The 16,425-nt window shown below is 35.7% G+C and overlaps 2 protein-coding genes across 2 annotated transcripts in view; one reads left to right on the plus strand and one right to left on the minus strand.

Annotated features, from left to right (window-relative positions):
* Positions 1 to 16,425, minus strand: part of LOC106669211 (carbonic anhydrase-related protein 10) — a 494,173-nt gene that overhangs the window by 419,650 nt on the left and 58,098 nt on the right. The window lies entirely within an intron of this gene.
* Positions 7,406 to 8,282, plus strand: LOC106669212. Its single transcript, XM_014398529.2, has 2 exons — positions 7,406 to 7,489; positions 7,581 to 8,282. Exons 1-2 carry the CDS (start codon positions 7,487 to 7,489, stop codon positions 8,235 to 8,237), a joined length of 660 nt encoding a protein of 219 aa, XP_014254015.1. The 5' UTR covers positions 7,406 to 7,486; the 3' UTR covers positions 8,238 to 8,282.

Here is a 16,425-nt window from a genome sequence, read left to right on the forward strand (position 1 = left end):
CGGCACTGAGCGGCTTTTTGTGCCGCTATGAATTAAGTTAAATTGGTCCTTATACTACATGAACAGTAGCTATTTCAGTTCCCACGTTGCTTTACACTCTTCATCCCACCAAAACGTAGGGAATTATAGAAATGAAGTCTCGATAACCATGTGGTGGACTCAAATCCATTCTTTTTTCGATATAATTTGCGTAATCGCCCCATTTAGCAAACCTGACTTTCCTTCGTTGTCTTCGGAAGGTGGGCCTAACTGTCGGGTGTTTAGAGGGAGTTTCTAGTGCCATGTTTATGACGCTATGATCCGACCCGATATTATATATATGGTAGTACCGACCGAGATACCAAGCGGAAGAGGTCAGCAGTGGTTAGTGATATGTCGGGAGCTGAAGGTCTGTTACTCGGTTTAACTATCAAAGTTGGGGATCCGTCAATAAGGAAACACATTCTCATTCCCACGTCATTAATCACATTTATTAATGAAGACCCTGTAGAGTCGCGGAAAGAACATCCCCAAACTTGATGAGCATTCAAGTCACTGACAATTATGGCAGGATGGTGAAATTGTCCTAGGAGGAATTCTAACTCCGCTGCATTCATGGAGTGATTGGGCTGTATTTAAAACGACGTAAAATAATCGGTTTTTGTCGGATTTTTAATGGCAGTGATCTGGATGATCCCTTCATATGGGTTTGTAACATCTGTAATTCGAAAAAAAAATGTAATAAACTTATGAACGAGGATAGCACTCCCCCCATCACAGCGGATCATGGAATAGTCGGGGAAGTGATATCGGAGTTTTGGATCTAACCAACTTTCGGTCAATAGAATGACATCGCCGCCTTCCCTTCTTGTAACTATGCCCAATTCATGCTTGTTTCTATTAAAGGAACTAACATTATTATAAAATGGTAAGTGTCATTAGTATTGGGGTAGAGGTTTGTATCTTTTCTCTAGCATTTTAAGCGCCAAATTATACAACGTGAGAACAATCTAGTCAATGAATCCTGTTTTAGTTAGCTAATGACGATTTGTTCGTAGCACTTGGGTTAAAGATCCCGATTAGGTAGTATATTCCTCTGTATCGGTTAATGAATGTCGATTTTGGCGAATCGGCTGGGAGGGGAAGTAAGAAGAAATGCGTTCACTGTTCGTATGTCCTACCCCATTTTCTTAACCGGAAGGTTGCTTTGGTTTGTTTGTTTTAATTATAGTTCCTTTGTGTTGCCGTCGTTTCTGCAGCTCAGGGTCAGAGTCAAAAGAGGTAGTTTGAGGAGGAAATTTCCCCTCCCAGTTATCCGGTAAGCTACTTAGTAGATTGAATTTGTTGTTAGAAACCACAAATGCAAAAAACTTCTCAGAAACTTGAGCAATATTTTCTTCTTTTAATTGCTTATAAATTTCACAGTCTTTGCTGTTGGATACGTGGTGTTCTTGCAATGTTCAATTGTTGTGCACTCCTAAATTTGGTGATGTTCACTAAGGTACCCCATTTTTCCTCTGCATTGTAAGCTTTAGTCAAACCTCAAACAATTTAACCACTGTCTAACTTGGGGACCATATGGGCGTATCTTATAGTAGCCGTCATACCTATATGGGAGAAACTCTTACTTGCTCTCCTAGATTCTCGTAATTTTTAGTCTTTTATTTCCCAGTGGCCGAATACTTCATTTCGTGTTACAGAGGATTTCACTTTCACTAAGGCTGAGGTCTACATCCCTAATTGCTCCCTTTTATTTAACTGCGAAGTCCGGAAAATAAACGTTCAACTTTTCATGCTGAAATATACTACCAGGTAGTTCGCCATTTCTCTAGTAGCAGTAGTAATTTTTATTCTATTTCTATCGGTAACTTGGATTTGAAGAATCGCGTTTTCCTTTATTCTTTTGTCTTGAAAAATCTATTTCCCGATCAGCATTAGTACGTTTTCTACATTTCCATTTTCACCCTCGACGAAGCCAAAGAATGGACCTAATTCTTCGATGCCAAATCGGTTTTATAAAACTCGTATTTAGAACTCGTATCGGCACGGCTGATCGTATTGCGTCTTTGTATCTCCTCCCTACGTAAAATTAAGACCTTGTTAAATGCATTAGAGGTGTCCTTAATCAGTCTCCTTTTCTTGCTGGATGGATCATTGCAGATCCAGTTTAATTTCATAATATCCTGCAGGGATTCGATTTTTTGGACTTCCGGTGTCAGTTCCATTCCGGGGTCTTGATTAGTCTTTTTCCCTGGTCTGGATTTGAGGGGCCCGGGCCCCCACCGCCTCCGGGCATATTCTCCCTCAATACTTGTCAAAATTGACAAGTATTGGAGAGACGTATCTTACAAAATGGTCAGGGAAGATAAAAGATATATGAATAAAAGAAAATAGACTAGAATAAAAAAAATATTTGAGTTAGAAATAATATTTTTGTACCTGGGTAATATGTACATAATTAGATATAATTAGATTATATAAGTGTATAATTAGATTATTGCATTAGTTAAATGTTAAAGTAATACATTATTATCTACTCCCTGCAGTCAAGGAAGCGTGGTTTGAGCAAAGGTTGCTACCATAATCCTGATCTTTCCTCTTGGGAGATAAGCACAGACAGTACTACTCTAAAACCTTGTCGTTTAAGAATTTTACCCACTTTTTCTGATTGTTCGCCAATGTATGAGAAGCATCGTAATGATTTGTTTTTGGTGGGGTGGCTGAGTCCAATTGTTACTTTTTTAAAGTTAATTTTTTATTCTTCTTACTAGAAAACTATCGATAAATATTTCTTGAAATTCTTTTTAGCTACGGTTTTAATTTATTTTATTTTACTTTTTTTATAATTAGCAGGTGTCAATGGTAGTTTCAACATATGGTCTACGATCCAATCTGCTGGTACCATAGTGTCTGGAGTTGAGTTCAATTTTTTAAGTGTAAAAAGTTTAAATCATCATCTTTATTTATTTCCAATGTAATATTTATACTTGGGTGTACGTGTTTTTCGAGGGTATTCAACTTCGAGATTATATGAACCTTCGGAGTGTCGGGATAAAAAAACTTTTGTAAGTATGTCAGGTTCGAATACAGGGCCCGCTGGATTCGAACCAGGTACCTTCACCTTGCAGTGATGAGCGCCGTGTCAACGCCTAAACCGTTGCGGCCACCGACTCCCCCTTATACTAAGGTCTAAAGAATTAATTATTTGGAGGAATTCTTTTAGATTTTCTACTGTACCCAATATACAATACCGTCTATATAGCGTTTCCATAACAGGGCAGATAAATTAATTTGTTAGTTGATTTGAATTTTTTTTTGAAAGTTATCCATGAATAATTCAGCACAAAGTGTGGATAATGGAGACCCCATTGGTAACCATTTCATACCATAAAGATTATTATTAAATTTACAAAAATTAAATAGCAGGCATATAAGAGGTCTACTATATTATTATTTTGTACAAATTCGTTAATGATGTTCTCCGTAAGTTTTTGTTTTATTAGTTTAGTACATTCTTTAAAAATGACATTTGTAAATAAATTAGTAATATCAAATGACATTGTAACACAGTTGTTAGGTATATTTATGTTCTTTAATTGTTTTATCAATTCTAAAGAATTGTTAATACCGAATGCAGGTTTGAATTGGTGTAGGTTTTAATTATTATTATTATTATTATTTTACGAAGGTTCGCAACAGCAGAGGTCATATATACCCTCAGGGTGCCGGTGTTTTTGAAAAAAAAGCCCTTTTGTAAGTAAATAAGTATCGAGCGGCCCTGCATTCGAACCCGGTACCTTCACCTTACAGTGATGAGCGCCGTGTCAACGCCTAAACCGTTGCGACCATCGGCGCCGCCTGTAGGTTTTAATTATTTAATCTATTCTTATCATGAGTTTGTGGTATTGAGAATTGTAAAAGAACACTACTGTTTTTTTTTTAATGTTTAGGAATTGTTGAACTTTAGAAACGTGTTTCGAAGCACTGACTGTTATTATTATAAAATAGTTTCAATGTACGGTTTTACTTTATCTAGAGAAGACCGAACGACTTTTATTTTTCACTTGTTTGTGCAGCATGATTGATATTGGTTTATTAAGATTCGTTCTCGTCGGTAGTAATAATGGGGAAGAAAAATGACTTTGTTTACTATTCAAGGATTGAACGTGGAAACATTGTCATTTGTTAACGACGGAGTAAACAAAACAGGCATTTTTTCAACAAATTCCTTTCAACCAAAGTATAAAATATCGACTAGTTTGATATGAAATATCGTTGATTTACCCAATAAAAAACATTACCTGATATATCAAATAATAATATCACGGTTGTGCTAGAAGTTAGAGTAGGTCACCTAGAGCATTGTACCGAAAACATTAATCTACATGGAAGAAATTCCTTTAAGAAATGATCGCTCCATGTCGTTGATCAAAGATAGTAGGGTCAGTAGCTACGATTTACATGATCAAGCATAGTTGACAGGATCCCTGTCCAAGGGACCATTAACAATTTGTTTCACTACAATATTTTGCCCAAAGTTCAAACAATTAAAAAAAAATCCTCTTAACGATTATCCTTGTGGTATGTCGAACGGTATTGCATTACAAATACCATGTCCCGTGACTGGAATAAATATCAAGCTTCTTTATATCAATCCGTTGTTTTCAATTATGGGATTTCCATATTGGAAGAATATTTTCTTCAGTTTGATGTCAACCTTAGACAACTTGCTCATATCTTTATCATCTACCGTTTTTTGTTCTGTTATTTTATCGTCATCGGTTTAGCTAGCTTTTTATTTATATGGAAAATGAATTGTCTTTAACTGATAAGTTTCTTTTCACTAATTTATTTTTATATTGAAATTATCTTTGAAATATAAATAATTTCAGATATTAGTAAATGCTAAATCGGCGATTACAAACTATTGACATAAATCTGGTAAATGAAACGTTTGTTATGTTCACTTCTAAGATAATATACGACAAAATTTAAGTTTGGAAGATTAAATTTTAGAGAAACTCATCAATTACGCATTACATTATATATAGATACAATTAAATATGCACATGCACATGTATTTAAATTTTTATATGTGAGGAAAGACCATCTTTTGACAGATCGCCAGAGTACCAACTGCTCGGTCTTTGTAAGGGCCAAGGTCACACTCTTTGATCAGATGTGATTCACTGAGCAAACTACCTGTACAAACGAGACACCTGCGCGGGTTTTGGCCCAAAAGCAATGTCCATGTGCTGACTCTTGGAGGTCCACCGTTCAGTGTTCTTAACTCGCTTAAGCTTCTCGGACGACCCAGCCCATTGGTGTTGAAAACACTCTCACAGTGCCACCTGGACACAACGCGCTAAGTCGGTCTGAGGTGAGACAAAATGTAAGATCCCAGTATTCAGATGACAACCACCGTTTTTCGAGGCGTTCCATCTCAGCATATCTCTGTAAAAGAACACTGCCGGGTCCACGGAGAGTCTATCCTGAACAGTCGCTGTCGCGATCATTGAGTAGGTATAGAAGAGGAAGGCAGAGCCTATAGGATCAAAAGTTCCTTTAATTTTTAGAAAAAATGGCAAAAACTATTGAAAAAGTTGTACACCTAATCTCATTTAATACGATCCTTTCATATTATTTTTATAATCTATGTAAAAACAAAACAAATATAATTAACCATCTAATAGCTCAATAAAAAGAGTTTCAAACGTTGTTATAACAGTGTTTTTAACTTGCTAAAAGTTAAAAAATGAGTTGTTTAATTTGGTAAAATTTAAAAAATGAGTTTTTCAATTAGTAAGAAAAGGATTTTTTTAATTGGTTAAAAAGTTAAAAAAGGATTTTTGTCAATGTTTACCCTCATTTTTATTTGTATATTCAATAAGTTCATTTGATTTTTACGAAAAAAGGCAAAAACCATTTTCAAAATCAGTTCAGAAAACATTAGGTATTGAAAAACACATGTAAAATATGTACAGGGACTTCCTACAATTATACATTTTATACTTATAATCATTACAATGAATTAACTTACTGTAATTTACAATAACGTCTTTTAGTTTTAATATGCTGCCAAAAGACCAGTGGGTTCCCTTCGGTCATTAAACCGTTACAAGAACTATGTTCATAAATTCACTAATTTCGTGGTCCGCTTGACCAATTAATATGTTACAATTAATTAAGGTTTTTAGTTGGGATAAAAAAGTCAATGGCACGAGCGGGATTCGAACCCACGATCTTCGGCTAAATACGCCGCTGCTCTACCACTTGAGCTATCGTGACCTCGATCCACTCGGACACCAACTTCCCATCTCAACCCCACCTTTTGAATTTTCCCTCCTTTTTGCCATTTTTCAAATGTCGTGTAATCGGATTGGATTCTCGACGACAAATGAAATGGCCACGGAGAGCTTTAGTGAAGTATACTTCATTTTAAATCATTAAATTCACTAATTTCGTGGTCCGCTTGACCAATTAATATATTACAATTAATTAAGGTTTTTAGTTGAGATAAAAAAGTCAATGGCACGAGCGGGATTCGAACCCACGATCTTCGGCTAGATACGCCGCTGCTCTACCACTTGAGTTATCGTGACCTCGATCCGCTCGTTCCATTGACTTTTTTATCCCAACTAAAAACCTTAATTAATTGTAATATGTTCATAAAGTTTGTCACTGCTATATTTGTATTAAATGAATTACAGTTTCTCATATTGAGCCTAAGAACATTAAAGTTTATACATTCCAATAATTTATGACTATCCATCCTGCCATTTGCTAATAAACAATAATAACATCTAGGTACATTCTTCTGTTTTCAAGTGATAGCAGACACATTTTCTTTAAAATTGGGATGTATTCGTGCGGGTTTCAAACAAATTTGATTTTAGAAGCTGTATAACACAATTTCTAAACTGTGTATATATTTACCATAGATTGCCGACCATACAGCACTGTTATATTCTAATATTGGTCGGTCAAATGTACAGTAAAGAGATTTAGGTGAGTAAGTAAGTACGCAAGTTCCTGAAAAGTAACTAAAAAGGAAAATTTTTGTTTTTGAAATTTATTATATAATATTTAAATTTTTGATTATATTTTAATATTTGGTTTACATTACTTAATTAAACCCACTGGGTTTCATTTTAGGTGTCATTTAAAAAATCAAATTTATTAAAATTTTACACCCAATCGAAAGGTTGAGGAAAAAATAAAGTGAATAGTTATTATAGGCAAACCTAATCCATTTTTAAAACCTATTGATGGATGGTTGCTTTCCAATAGGCCATTTACTAAAACTATAATGTATGAATATACATGAATGTACAAAAAAGTAAGTAAAGTCAATTTAATATAAAGGCAAAAACATATATCATATGTTTTGTTTTAAATAAAAAATTTAATATAAATTTCTAAAGCTGTTGCTAACCAACGAAAAATTCACTAAATATTTCGGTCAAGAAAAACACCAACATACATTTCTAAATTCTCCGTTTAAAAAATGGTAAGTTGTTTTTTAGAACAAATCTAAGTGTTCGATATTAATTGTGGTTGTTATTAACTATTTAGTATTAAACGAAAAACTATTTTTTCAGCTCAACGACGTTCATTGCTATCTCAAATCACAATCGATTCCCTTTCGGCTCGCACATCACTCCAGTTACGGCAAGAAGTCCAACAAAAAATTGCGAAACAAGCTGTCGTCACCTACTGACTCTTATTTGTTGAAGATGAGGCAAGACGATCCCACGTCCAAACACATTCCCAAAAGTCTCAAAATGAAAGTCCTCCTCCCATTCACGTCTTATCTCGGCTTCGTTAAAGCCCATTACAAAGGTTACGGAGAGAGTTCACCGTCACGCGTCACATTCGTCACTATGAGGAAGACTGTGAAACAACGGAGGAGCAAAGTAAGAGACGTGGACCTTTTAAACGCCGCTCACACCCTAAGATACTCGAGGAAAAACGACTCCATGAGCGAAGACAGTTCCAGCTCAGGTCGGCAGTTGTGCAAAAAGGCGAAGATGATTCGGATCGGCGGGATCGGCGATAAGTCCGGGATAAGCCTCGCTAAAACAAGCCATCGACCACAGGAAAATATACAAACGAGTGCTGTCAGTATGATGAAACCACCTAAACCGTGCCTACTTAAGAAACCGACAAAAAAGTCAAATGAAGAGAAAAAACGAGTCACCTTTGAAAGCCCCATGATGACAAGGATTGTTAAATTCATAAACGGTCTCACCCCTTAAACATCGAATATTTCTGCCAAAATGTTTAAATGATGAAAATATAAATATTTAAACCATCATGTGTCCGTCATGATTATTTGTAGGTGAGCTCAAAATCCGCAATTCTCACATAAAAATACAATATAGTATTAATTACTTTTTATTAAATATTATTAATTTTATAAATTACTACGACCAAACTAGACAAAAAGAGAGGCCGGTTTTATTATTTATGATGCATCCTTAAATTAATGGTACTTCAAATTTTTGAAAATTACCATAGATAAACTGCATGATTCTACCTTCTAGAACATGAAGCATACTCATTTACATTTTCAACCAAATACAAATGATCCAAATTTATTTATATATACTACTCTATTTTAGTTCCGTAAACGTGTTTATAATCTGTAACATCAGAATTAACGTTTCAATTAATTAAGGTTTTGGTTGAGATAAAAAAGCCAGTGTCACAAGCGGGATTCGAACACACGATCTTCGGCTAAATACGCCGCTGCTTATCTTGACTTGAGCTATCGTGACTTCGATCCACTCGGACACAACTTCCCATCTCAACCCCAAGGGCATGTGTAAGTATATTGTTCATTTGTTGAATTCAAGGCCGCTGAATTCGAACCCGGAACATCAGCTTACAGTGATGAGCGCCATGTTAACTCCATAACCGTTCCTACCACCAACGTACTCTTCACGCTAATTCGTTTATAAAACTTTTAAATAAAACCCAAACCAAAAAATCTATGATTTTTCATTATTTTTTTAGAATTTCATGTCTAGCAAGGTTTTATAACGGAAAAGAAGATTTGCAAAATAAAAAAATATTATATAAAAATTGCGATCTTAGACAAAAATTTTAGGTAAATCTACAACCGAATGACTTAGATACTTAATTTTGTTTTATTTTTCATTTAAAAGTTTTGTAATCCAATTACCGTGATTTCTATGTTATTTGGAATTATAAATTCGTTTACCTAACGAAAACATTCAGAGCAGTGTAGAAATGAGAGAACAAATCAATTTGGATCATTTCGGTATGCCACGCACCATATGCGTTCTGAGGGTATTTTTTGGGTCAAAGTGTTTAAATCTTAATTCAATTTGAATTTGACAGACCAAGTGGTAGACACATTTCTCCAAACTCTTCAGATAGCACATTGAGCAAACTTTCTGTAAACCTTACTTGTCTGTATACTTATATTTATATCAACAAAGCTGCCACTTCTGATGCTGTAGGTTTAAAATAAAGGAAATGGGTGTTTAATAGCGAGAGAAAGAGAGAGAGAGACGCATATCTCGGAGAGTCGATTGGTTCTTCTTCTAAATCCGTCATTGGGGCGATAATAAAGTAATCCAGGTCTTCACATTTCATAACAACGTTAATTAACTACAATCCACAAAGGATGTATCGAAGCCGAAGACAGACCCCCCCCCCCCAAAGCACGCTCATGCCATAAAAATCTAACAAAAGTAGATGATGGGTTTGGGTGTGGTAGGTGAACTCATGTTGAACCTGCACACGACCACTTATTGGGTCTGTCTTCACTCGCGGTTTTTTTGTTTGAGATTCAAACTCGTTTCGGTATTGCGCCATCTTCAGTGAGAAACTTTCGGTGACAAATGTTTGGTAACTGTTAATAACTAAAAACTCCAGGGGTTTTGCAAATTCCCTCAAAAGTTCCACATTCAATTAGCTTACAGCTGCATACCCAGCTTTTTAGATTGCGCTTCTGGAAGGCTCAAAAAATTTTCATTTCGTTGAAAAAAAACTGCTGTCGATGAACGAGGCACGTTCATTTTTTCCAGGAAATCCGTCTGGCTCTTGAGTTTGTGTCAATGTTTTAATGTTCAATTCAATAACTTTGCTTTATGTTATCAGCTGACAAAGAACTCAGGTTGGTGATTTACATTATGTTTTTATTTCCTAATCAACATCTTGCTGATATGCTTTTCATTTAGTTACGGTTACTGCAACAGTAACTAACTGCCATATTGGATTCACTAAATAAAACGTAGTTCAGTACCACCAGAACGAGGTTTCTACCTTCCCTCTTTCCTGAGATATTACGTTTTTGTGATTTTAGTTTAAAATCAGATTTTTTTACATAAAATCGTTATTTCTCAACTTTTGTGTCATTAAAGCACAAATCTGACCTTTATTTCCCAACGACATTAAATTTTACACAAGATAACATTTCCGCCGAAAAATTCTCGCTTCCGAATACACAATAGCCAAAAAATAAGAAATGGCAAAACCCATGTATTTTTGGAAATGCTCAATTGTAGTTCGTACAATGACGTTTCCGTCAAAATTTTAGGGTATTTCTCCAAAGTTGCCTTACTTTAAAGTATTCCAAGGACATACTCACTTTTACGTTTTCTAGAACTCTTTTTCGTGATATCTCCTTTGCAAGGCTAAAAAACGTGATATCGAACCCAAGGAGAACAGGGTATATGTACCTGTTAAATGAATTTTTATTATTTATTTATTATTAGAGTTAGTAGAAAAACCATTTATTTCCTATGTTGCTTCTACGTAAAAAAAGGAGGATGAATCGTGGGTATCAAGAAAAACAAAGAAGACGACGAATTCAAAATCTATTGCATAAATCAAGACGTATCATGGATTTAGATGTTGGTCTTCCGAAATTCAGTAGCATGATTCATAATTTGAAAGAACAATACCGTGAGATGCCGACAAAAAATGTGAAGCTAAGACTGGTGCTGACAGACGATATGCCGGTTAGTCATAGACCACGACGATTGGCTCCGGTAGAGAGAGAAACTGTAGAAAAGAGAGTCGAGGTAATGGCTAGAAGATGGAATTACACAATACTTGACATCCGAATATCCTAGTCCAGTTGTACTGGTGAAAAGAAAAATGGGGAAGTTCTTTGTGTGTATATCACAGGAGATTGAAGAAAAAGATCCTGAGACATTGCCATCCATGCCCATAAATGTATGGTCAAATCGATCACCTTTTTGGGACAAAAATATTTTCAATGTTTGACCTCAACAAGGAGGCCCCCAAAGACTCAACCATTTTTTTCCTTACATAACTAACATTTTGACAGAATCCTCTTGGAGAGCAAACAGTTTATCGAAAGCACCATACTCTCCCCGGATCCGGTGCCAACCCGCCCAGAGAGCCCCCATGAGCCCCCAGCCGGGCAACGCCGGTATTGTGTTCAAACCATCAATTGATCCTGTTCTTGATCATCCTTTTCTAAGTTTTTTGGACGCAGGACACTAGTGCTATAGGCCTATAAGAGGAAAGGTTTCTGCTGGTTTTTATTTTTATGGATTGAAATAAGTTCTATTCCATTGTTTGTGAAATGTTTTGTTTGATCAACTATTATTAAAAAGTTTAGTAGCATTATTTTCGTGCTGTCTGACATGTTATGGAGCATACTGTAGTGGATCTAGTCGTTGTTGTTGGTTTGTTGAGTGCATGCTATAACCCCAATGGGGAAAACGGAAGTTCTAGGGGATCGCAAGCTTCCACTTATTTATTTAGCTCTAGTGGTCGTACTGAAGCAGATTGAAGACAGATTCTGCTGATGAAATCCTCTATCCATGGACCATCACACAATGGAGGGGAAAGCGCAGCTTTTATGCTCCTGAGTTTTTTCAATTCAGTTTTACGGCGGTGCTCCTGGTAATAGATAAGAAGAAAGACTTCCAGCGTCACGTTTGCCTCATCCGGGTAGCCAAACGTGACGCTGGAAGTCTTTTGTGCCAGTGAGTCTTCTTAGTCCGCTATGTTGGAATTCGAAACATATTTTCTGTACGCTATTTCACTTTTATTTTAAGGGATGTTGCTACAATCGAAAAGGTTGATTTCCTTCTCTCGACGAATGAGAAAACCTTTCTTTCTTGTAATCCGTCAACAAGAAATTGTTAGTTTTTCAAATGATCGATTGAGAAACATAAATAAATACGTTTTATACTATGTCACATCCTTCTCAATAAAATTGTTTTGTCAGATCGAGTGATAGATGGTATCAGAGTGGTGACGAATGCCATATTCCTTTTTATTGAATAAGTACATTTTCATTTAAACCGTTTGTTTATGATAGTTGTTTTCTAAAAGGAAATAACTTTTAAATATATTGAAACTAGGTGGTGCTTTACTAAGAAAGCTTTCAAGTGTTAAAATTGGGGTTGTGTTATATTAAATTAATTATAGGTTTTAGTGGTCACACATGCTTCTTAAAGATGATCATGGGATAAGAAATACCGTAAAAATAAACATACAGATACAGCATGATTTTGTCTTAACCAATTAATGAACAAACCATATCTGTATTGGCACACATGACGCGCAACTGAGCCAGAAGCAAACAATAATTTCAGCTGTTGTTAAGAACGGAAATAAAGTGAGCTATCGAAAAGGACCGGAGAGCCAGGTCTTACAGACGAAACTCGGACAGAACTATACCACAAAATGTTGTAGAAAACTTTTCTGAAGTTTTATTGAATAGTTTCGTTTATATATCTTTCTCTTCCTGGCTTATAATTCAAAAACAACTGTTCGAACATCAATTTCAAAAACAAGCAAAATTCCCAATTTGTCTATTCAATGCTTAGTTATCTGAACAAAATAGATGTAAAGCTATATCAAGTTATTTGTACAAAATGGTTTGAAACTGTGTGGATTGACTTGATAAAAGATAGTTGGAATGTTTTTTCACTGGTTGATTTTTAACTATTTTGATTAGATCTTTTGTGAGTTATATACTGTGATTTCCAGTTTCTAAAATCAATAGAAATAATAAACGAACGAGTTGTAATTTCACTAAAGCTAGAATCATCATATATTAAGACCTTGCAGACTTACTCCATGTGTAGTTTACGGGTACAAAGCTCGCTAGATTTGACAAAAAGTAAACTTCATTAGAAAGCTTGACCTTTACATACCGTGAGAATCCTGCGCAAAAAAACCCACCCAGATTGCATGTAAAGTGGTCTCCTCCTCTGGTTGTTACTGATCATTTCGTCTGGTTATTCTTTGCGTGTTGTTCTGTCAGACGCGCGGCAATTCGCGTCTTCCATGTACGGTCTGGCTGAATTTGGTAAAGTCGGATCTCTCTTATGGGTTCGATAGGGGTATCGTGCATGTGTTGGTGGTATCTTTATTTGTCCCCGCTTTTCGTGGATGAAATCTGTTTTCTGATTGAAGATGGCGAAATAACGACACGTGTTTAAGAAATCAGCCAGATATGTAGGTCATGATGATGAGTAATGATAAAGTAGTTTTAGTGACATTAGCTTTCTGGTCAAAATTGCCTTGCCATGGAAAGCTCGGTTGTTTTGATGGCCTTGCGACAATTTATCACATAAGTTGATCCTACTCCTTTGAAAAACACTTTTCTGAAGGGGCTGTAGTTCCGGAAAGCCAACGCCACAATTTATCACATGTAGGAACTTTATATTATGAGTAGAGCGGAACTGTCGCAAATAGTCATTACCATAAAGCAAAGTCAACAAATATGAAAAATAAAAATGGGCTCATAGTATTGTACATCCTTGCCTTACACCGCATGTTCACTGTAAATAATCAAGATAGACAATCTTCATCAAAAAACTGAACAGTCGATAATTGGCCTTAAAATATTCAGAAATTATGTTGAAAAAATGTCCAAGCTTCAGAATCAGAACTTGACAGAATTATTATAAGCAGCGTCAAAGTCGACAAAGAAACGGGACAGATTTTTTTCTCTCAGCCGGTATAGATTTATGAGTGTGCACTCGAGTGTGAACAGTACTGTGGAAAATAGTTTTGTCACACAGTTCAAAGAGGAAAATTAATAGAGTGAACAAATCGTAACATAAATGAATGCGTGAATACCTAGATATTGAAATGTAAAAGTTTTACTTTTATGAATAATTTAATCTTAACATTCTTACAGTAACGGGAAAAACTTTGGTTCTATCTATTCATCAACTTGAACAAAATACTAAGGCCTTAAATCAGATTCATGGGGTTTACCGAGTCTTTAACCCCCCCCCCCCAAACATTTACAAGTTGAAGCCAGGGCAACGGAGTTTCCATCTATCAATAGTGACATATTTATGGCATTTGCCACAACCACTCTTACTATGGAGACAGGTGATGGCATGCTTCTACTTTTACACGTCGACTATAAATGATAAATTTTTAGTAGTCGGGCGTGATATTTCGAAGGACCGTCGCTAAGTTTAAAATGTTTTATTTTTCCCAATAACCCAATGATCCGTGCTTCTGCATCCGGAAAAAAAACATCAACTGCCCAACTTCAACTAGCGCTGAAAAAATGTATTATTCTACAAGGCGTCAACTTACTAGCATCTGGTTTAGTCAAAAATAAAAATAAAATTCAATAGAAAAATGCATAGTGTTTTCTACCATTTTGAATTGATTTTAAGAATGGAGAAGGAAGGGGAAAATAGAAAGGAGGGAATAGATTTCAGATGGGTTACCGCAGTTCGCGTGTCCACTTAAGGGAAGCTAAGGAGGATATGTGTTTGCGGGGAATGAAAGGAGCGGAACTGGGATGGGAAGCGGAGGGAATTTGAGAAAGATGTGCGTGAGCTGGTATCTAGCCTTTAAGTCAGTGAGCCATTGCGTGATAGCCAACACTTGATCACTCGCTTGACCCTCCTCGATCTTCCACCGTTTACAAGTTTATTTTAAACTCGAACCACCTGACACTAAGATAAACTTACCGCCTACCTAATTAAAATGGAACGCCCATTTAACCACTACAATCAATGTCTACATAAACCGCTAGTTGTTTGTTTTCCAATCTGAAACTTCTTATCGTACAATCTGGAAAGTTTTCTATCGTGCTCTACCCCATACTACTCTAATCTGGTAATTGTTTTTCAGTTCAAAAAAAAAATCTGGTTTTTCCTGTAAGGTAGGTTCTATTTCTCTACTTTAATGGTTTTCATAAGGTAAAAATGACTGACCCACATCCTACGGTGAAATCTACCTCTTGTCTGTATTTTCTGACATATATACATAAATTCCTACCTCATATTTTTCTTATACTTTAAGAAAAACTTTTTCTTGTACTTTATAAGAAATGTACACTGGTAAAATAAAAGCAAGAATGTGTTTATTTTGCATATCTCGCAGTTGTTGCTTCAATTACTTAACATTTCCGTTTTCATCTTTCGTTTCACCAAGTTAATGCATACCGTAGATTACACAGATGATCTGCTAGCAATCCTAAAAAAGGAATTCAAAGTCACTTTCTCCAATCAGATTCAAAACGCCTTAAATACGGTAGGAAGATGGTGTGATGAAATGGGCTAAGTTCATTCCCATTTTCAAAAAGTTCTTGCAAACAACTATTCTTTTTCACAGGCAGGATTTGAGAAAAATTATTGACCTCTATACCGGTCACTACCCTTGCAACCAACGCCAAAAGGAAATGGGCAAAGCAGAAACACAATCATGCCGACTCTGTCAGAAGGAATCAGAGATATCGGCATATGTCCTTCATGAATCTGAAACATTAGTTGTATTACTGTACAGCCACTTCGTAAGGCAATTCTCACATAAAAAAAGGTGCGCGAAGAGGCATCGAGGAAAATGGTGGCACTGAGTCGTTCTTAAAAGAAATTTTAAACCGGGTATTAAAAAAAGTAATTATATCAATTTATAGACATATTTAAAATTAGTTTGCCTGATGATATGACCTTAATATAGGTTGAAAGCTTGGCAGCAACATCTGAATTTACTTCTTCATTAAAACCATACTGTGTTCCAGATTATTCGTGTTGTCATATAGGAAAATGTGTGCAATCCAAGGTATGGATATAGGGTTGTAAGGGTTATAGGGGTTCTATAGATCTATAAAGGTCACAGTGGAGGAAAATATTTTTAAAATCCTTATCCAACCCCCCAAAGTTTTTTGAAATATAAGGCGGTGAATTTTGTAATGGAAACTTTTTGGAAATCTCTATTTACGGTTTAAATTGACAGACTTTTGTTTAATGATGTTAATATAAATGATAATATTTACTTAGATATTTCTTAAATATTTATTATTAAATTCCTCTGACTAGATTTTCACGCTTCATAAAGCTTGGACGTCACTGCTATTACGGACTCCTCTTTACGTGAATATAAGTTCTATCTACAAGACAAGTTTATTTAATATCCTGATAAGTAGTGAGGCATGTCCCCCACATCAAGGAGCGC

Source organism: Cimex lectularius, unplaced genomic scaffold, assembly GCF_000648675.2.
Source record: "Cimex lectularius strain Harlan isolate CLEC.00 unplaced genomic scaffold, Clec_2.1 scaffold28, whole genome shotgun sequence".
Classification (NCBI taxonomy): domain Eukaryota; kingdom Metazoa; phylum Arthropoda; class Insecta; order Hemiptera; family Cimicidae; genus Cimex; species Cimex lectularius.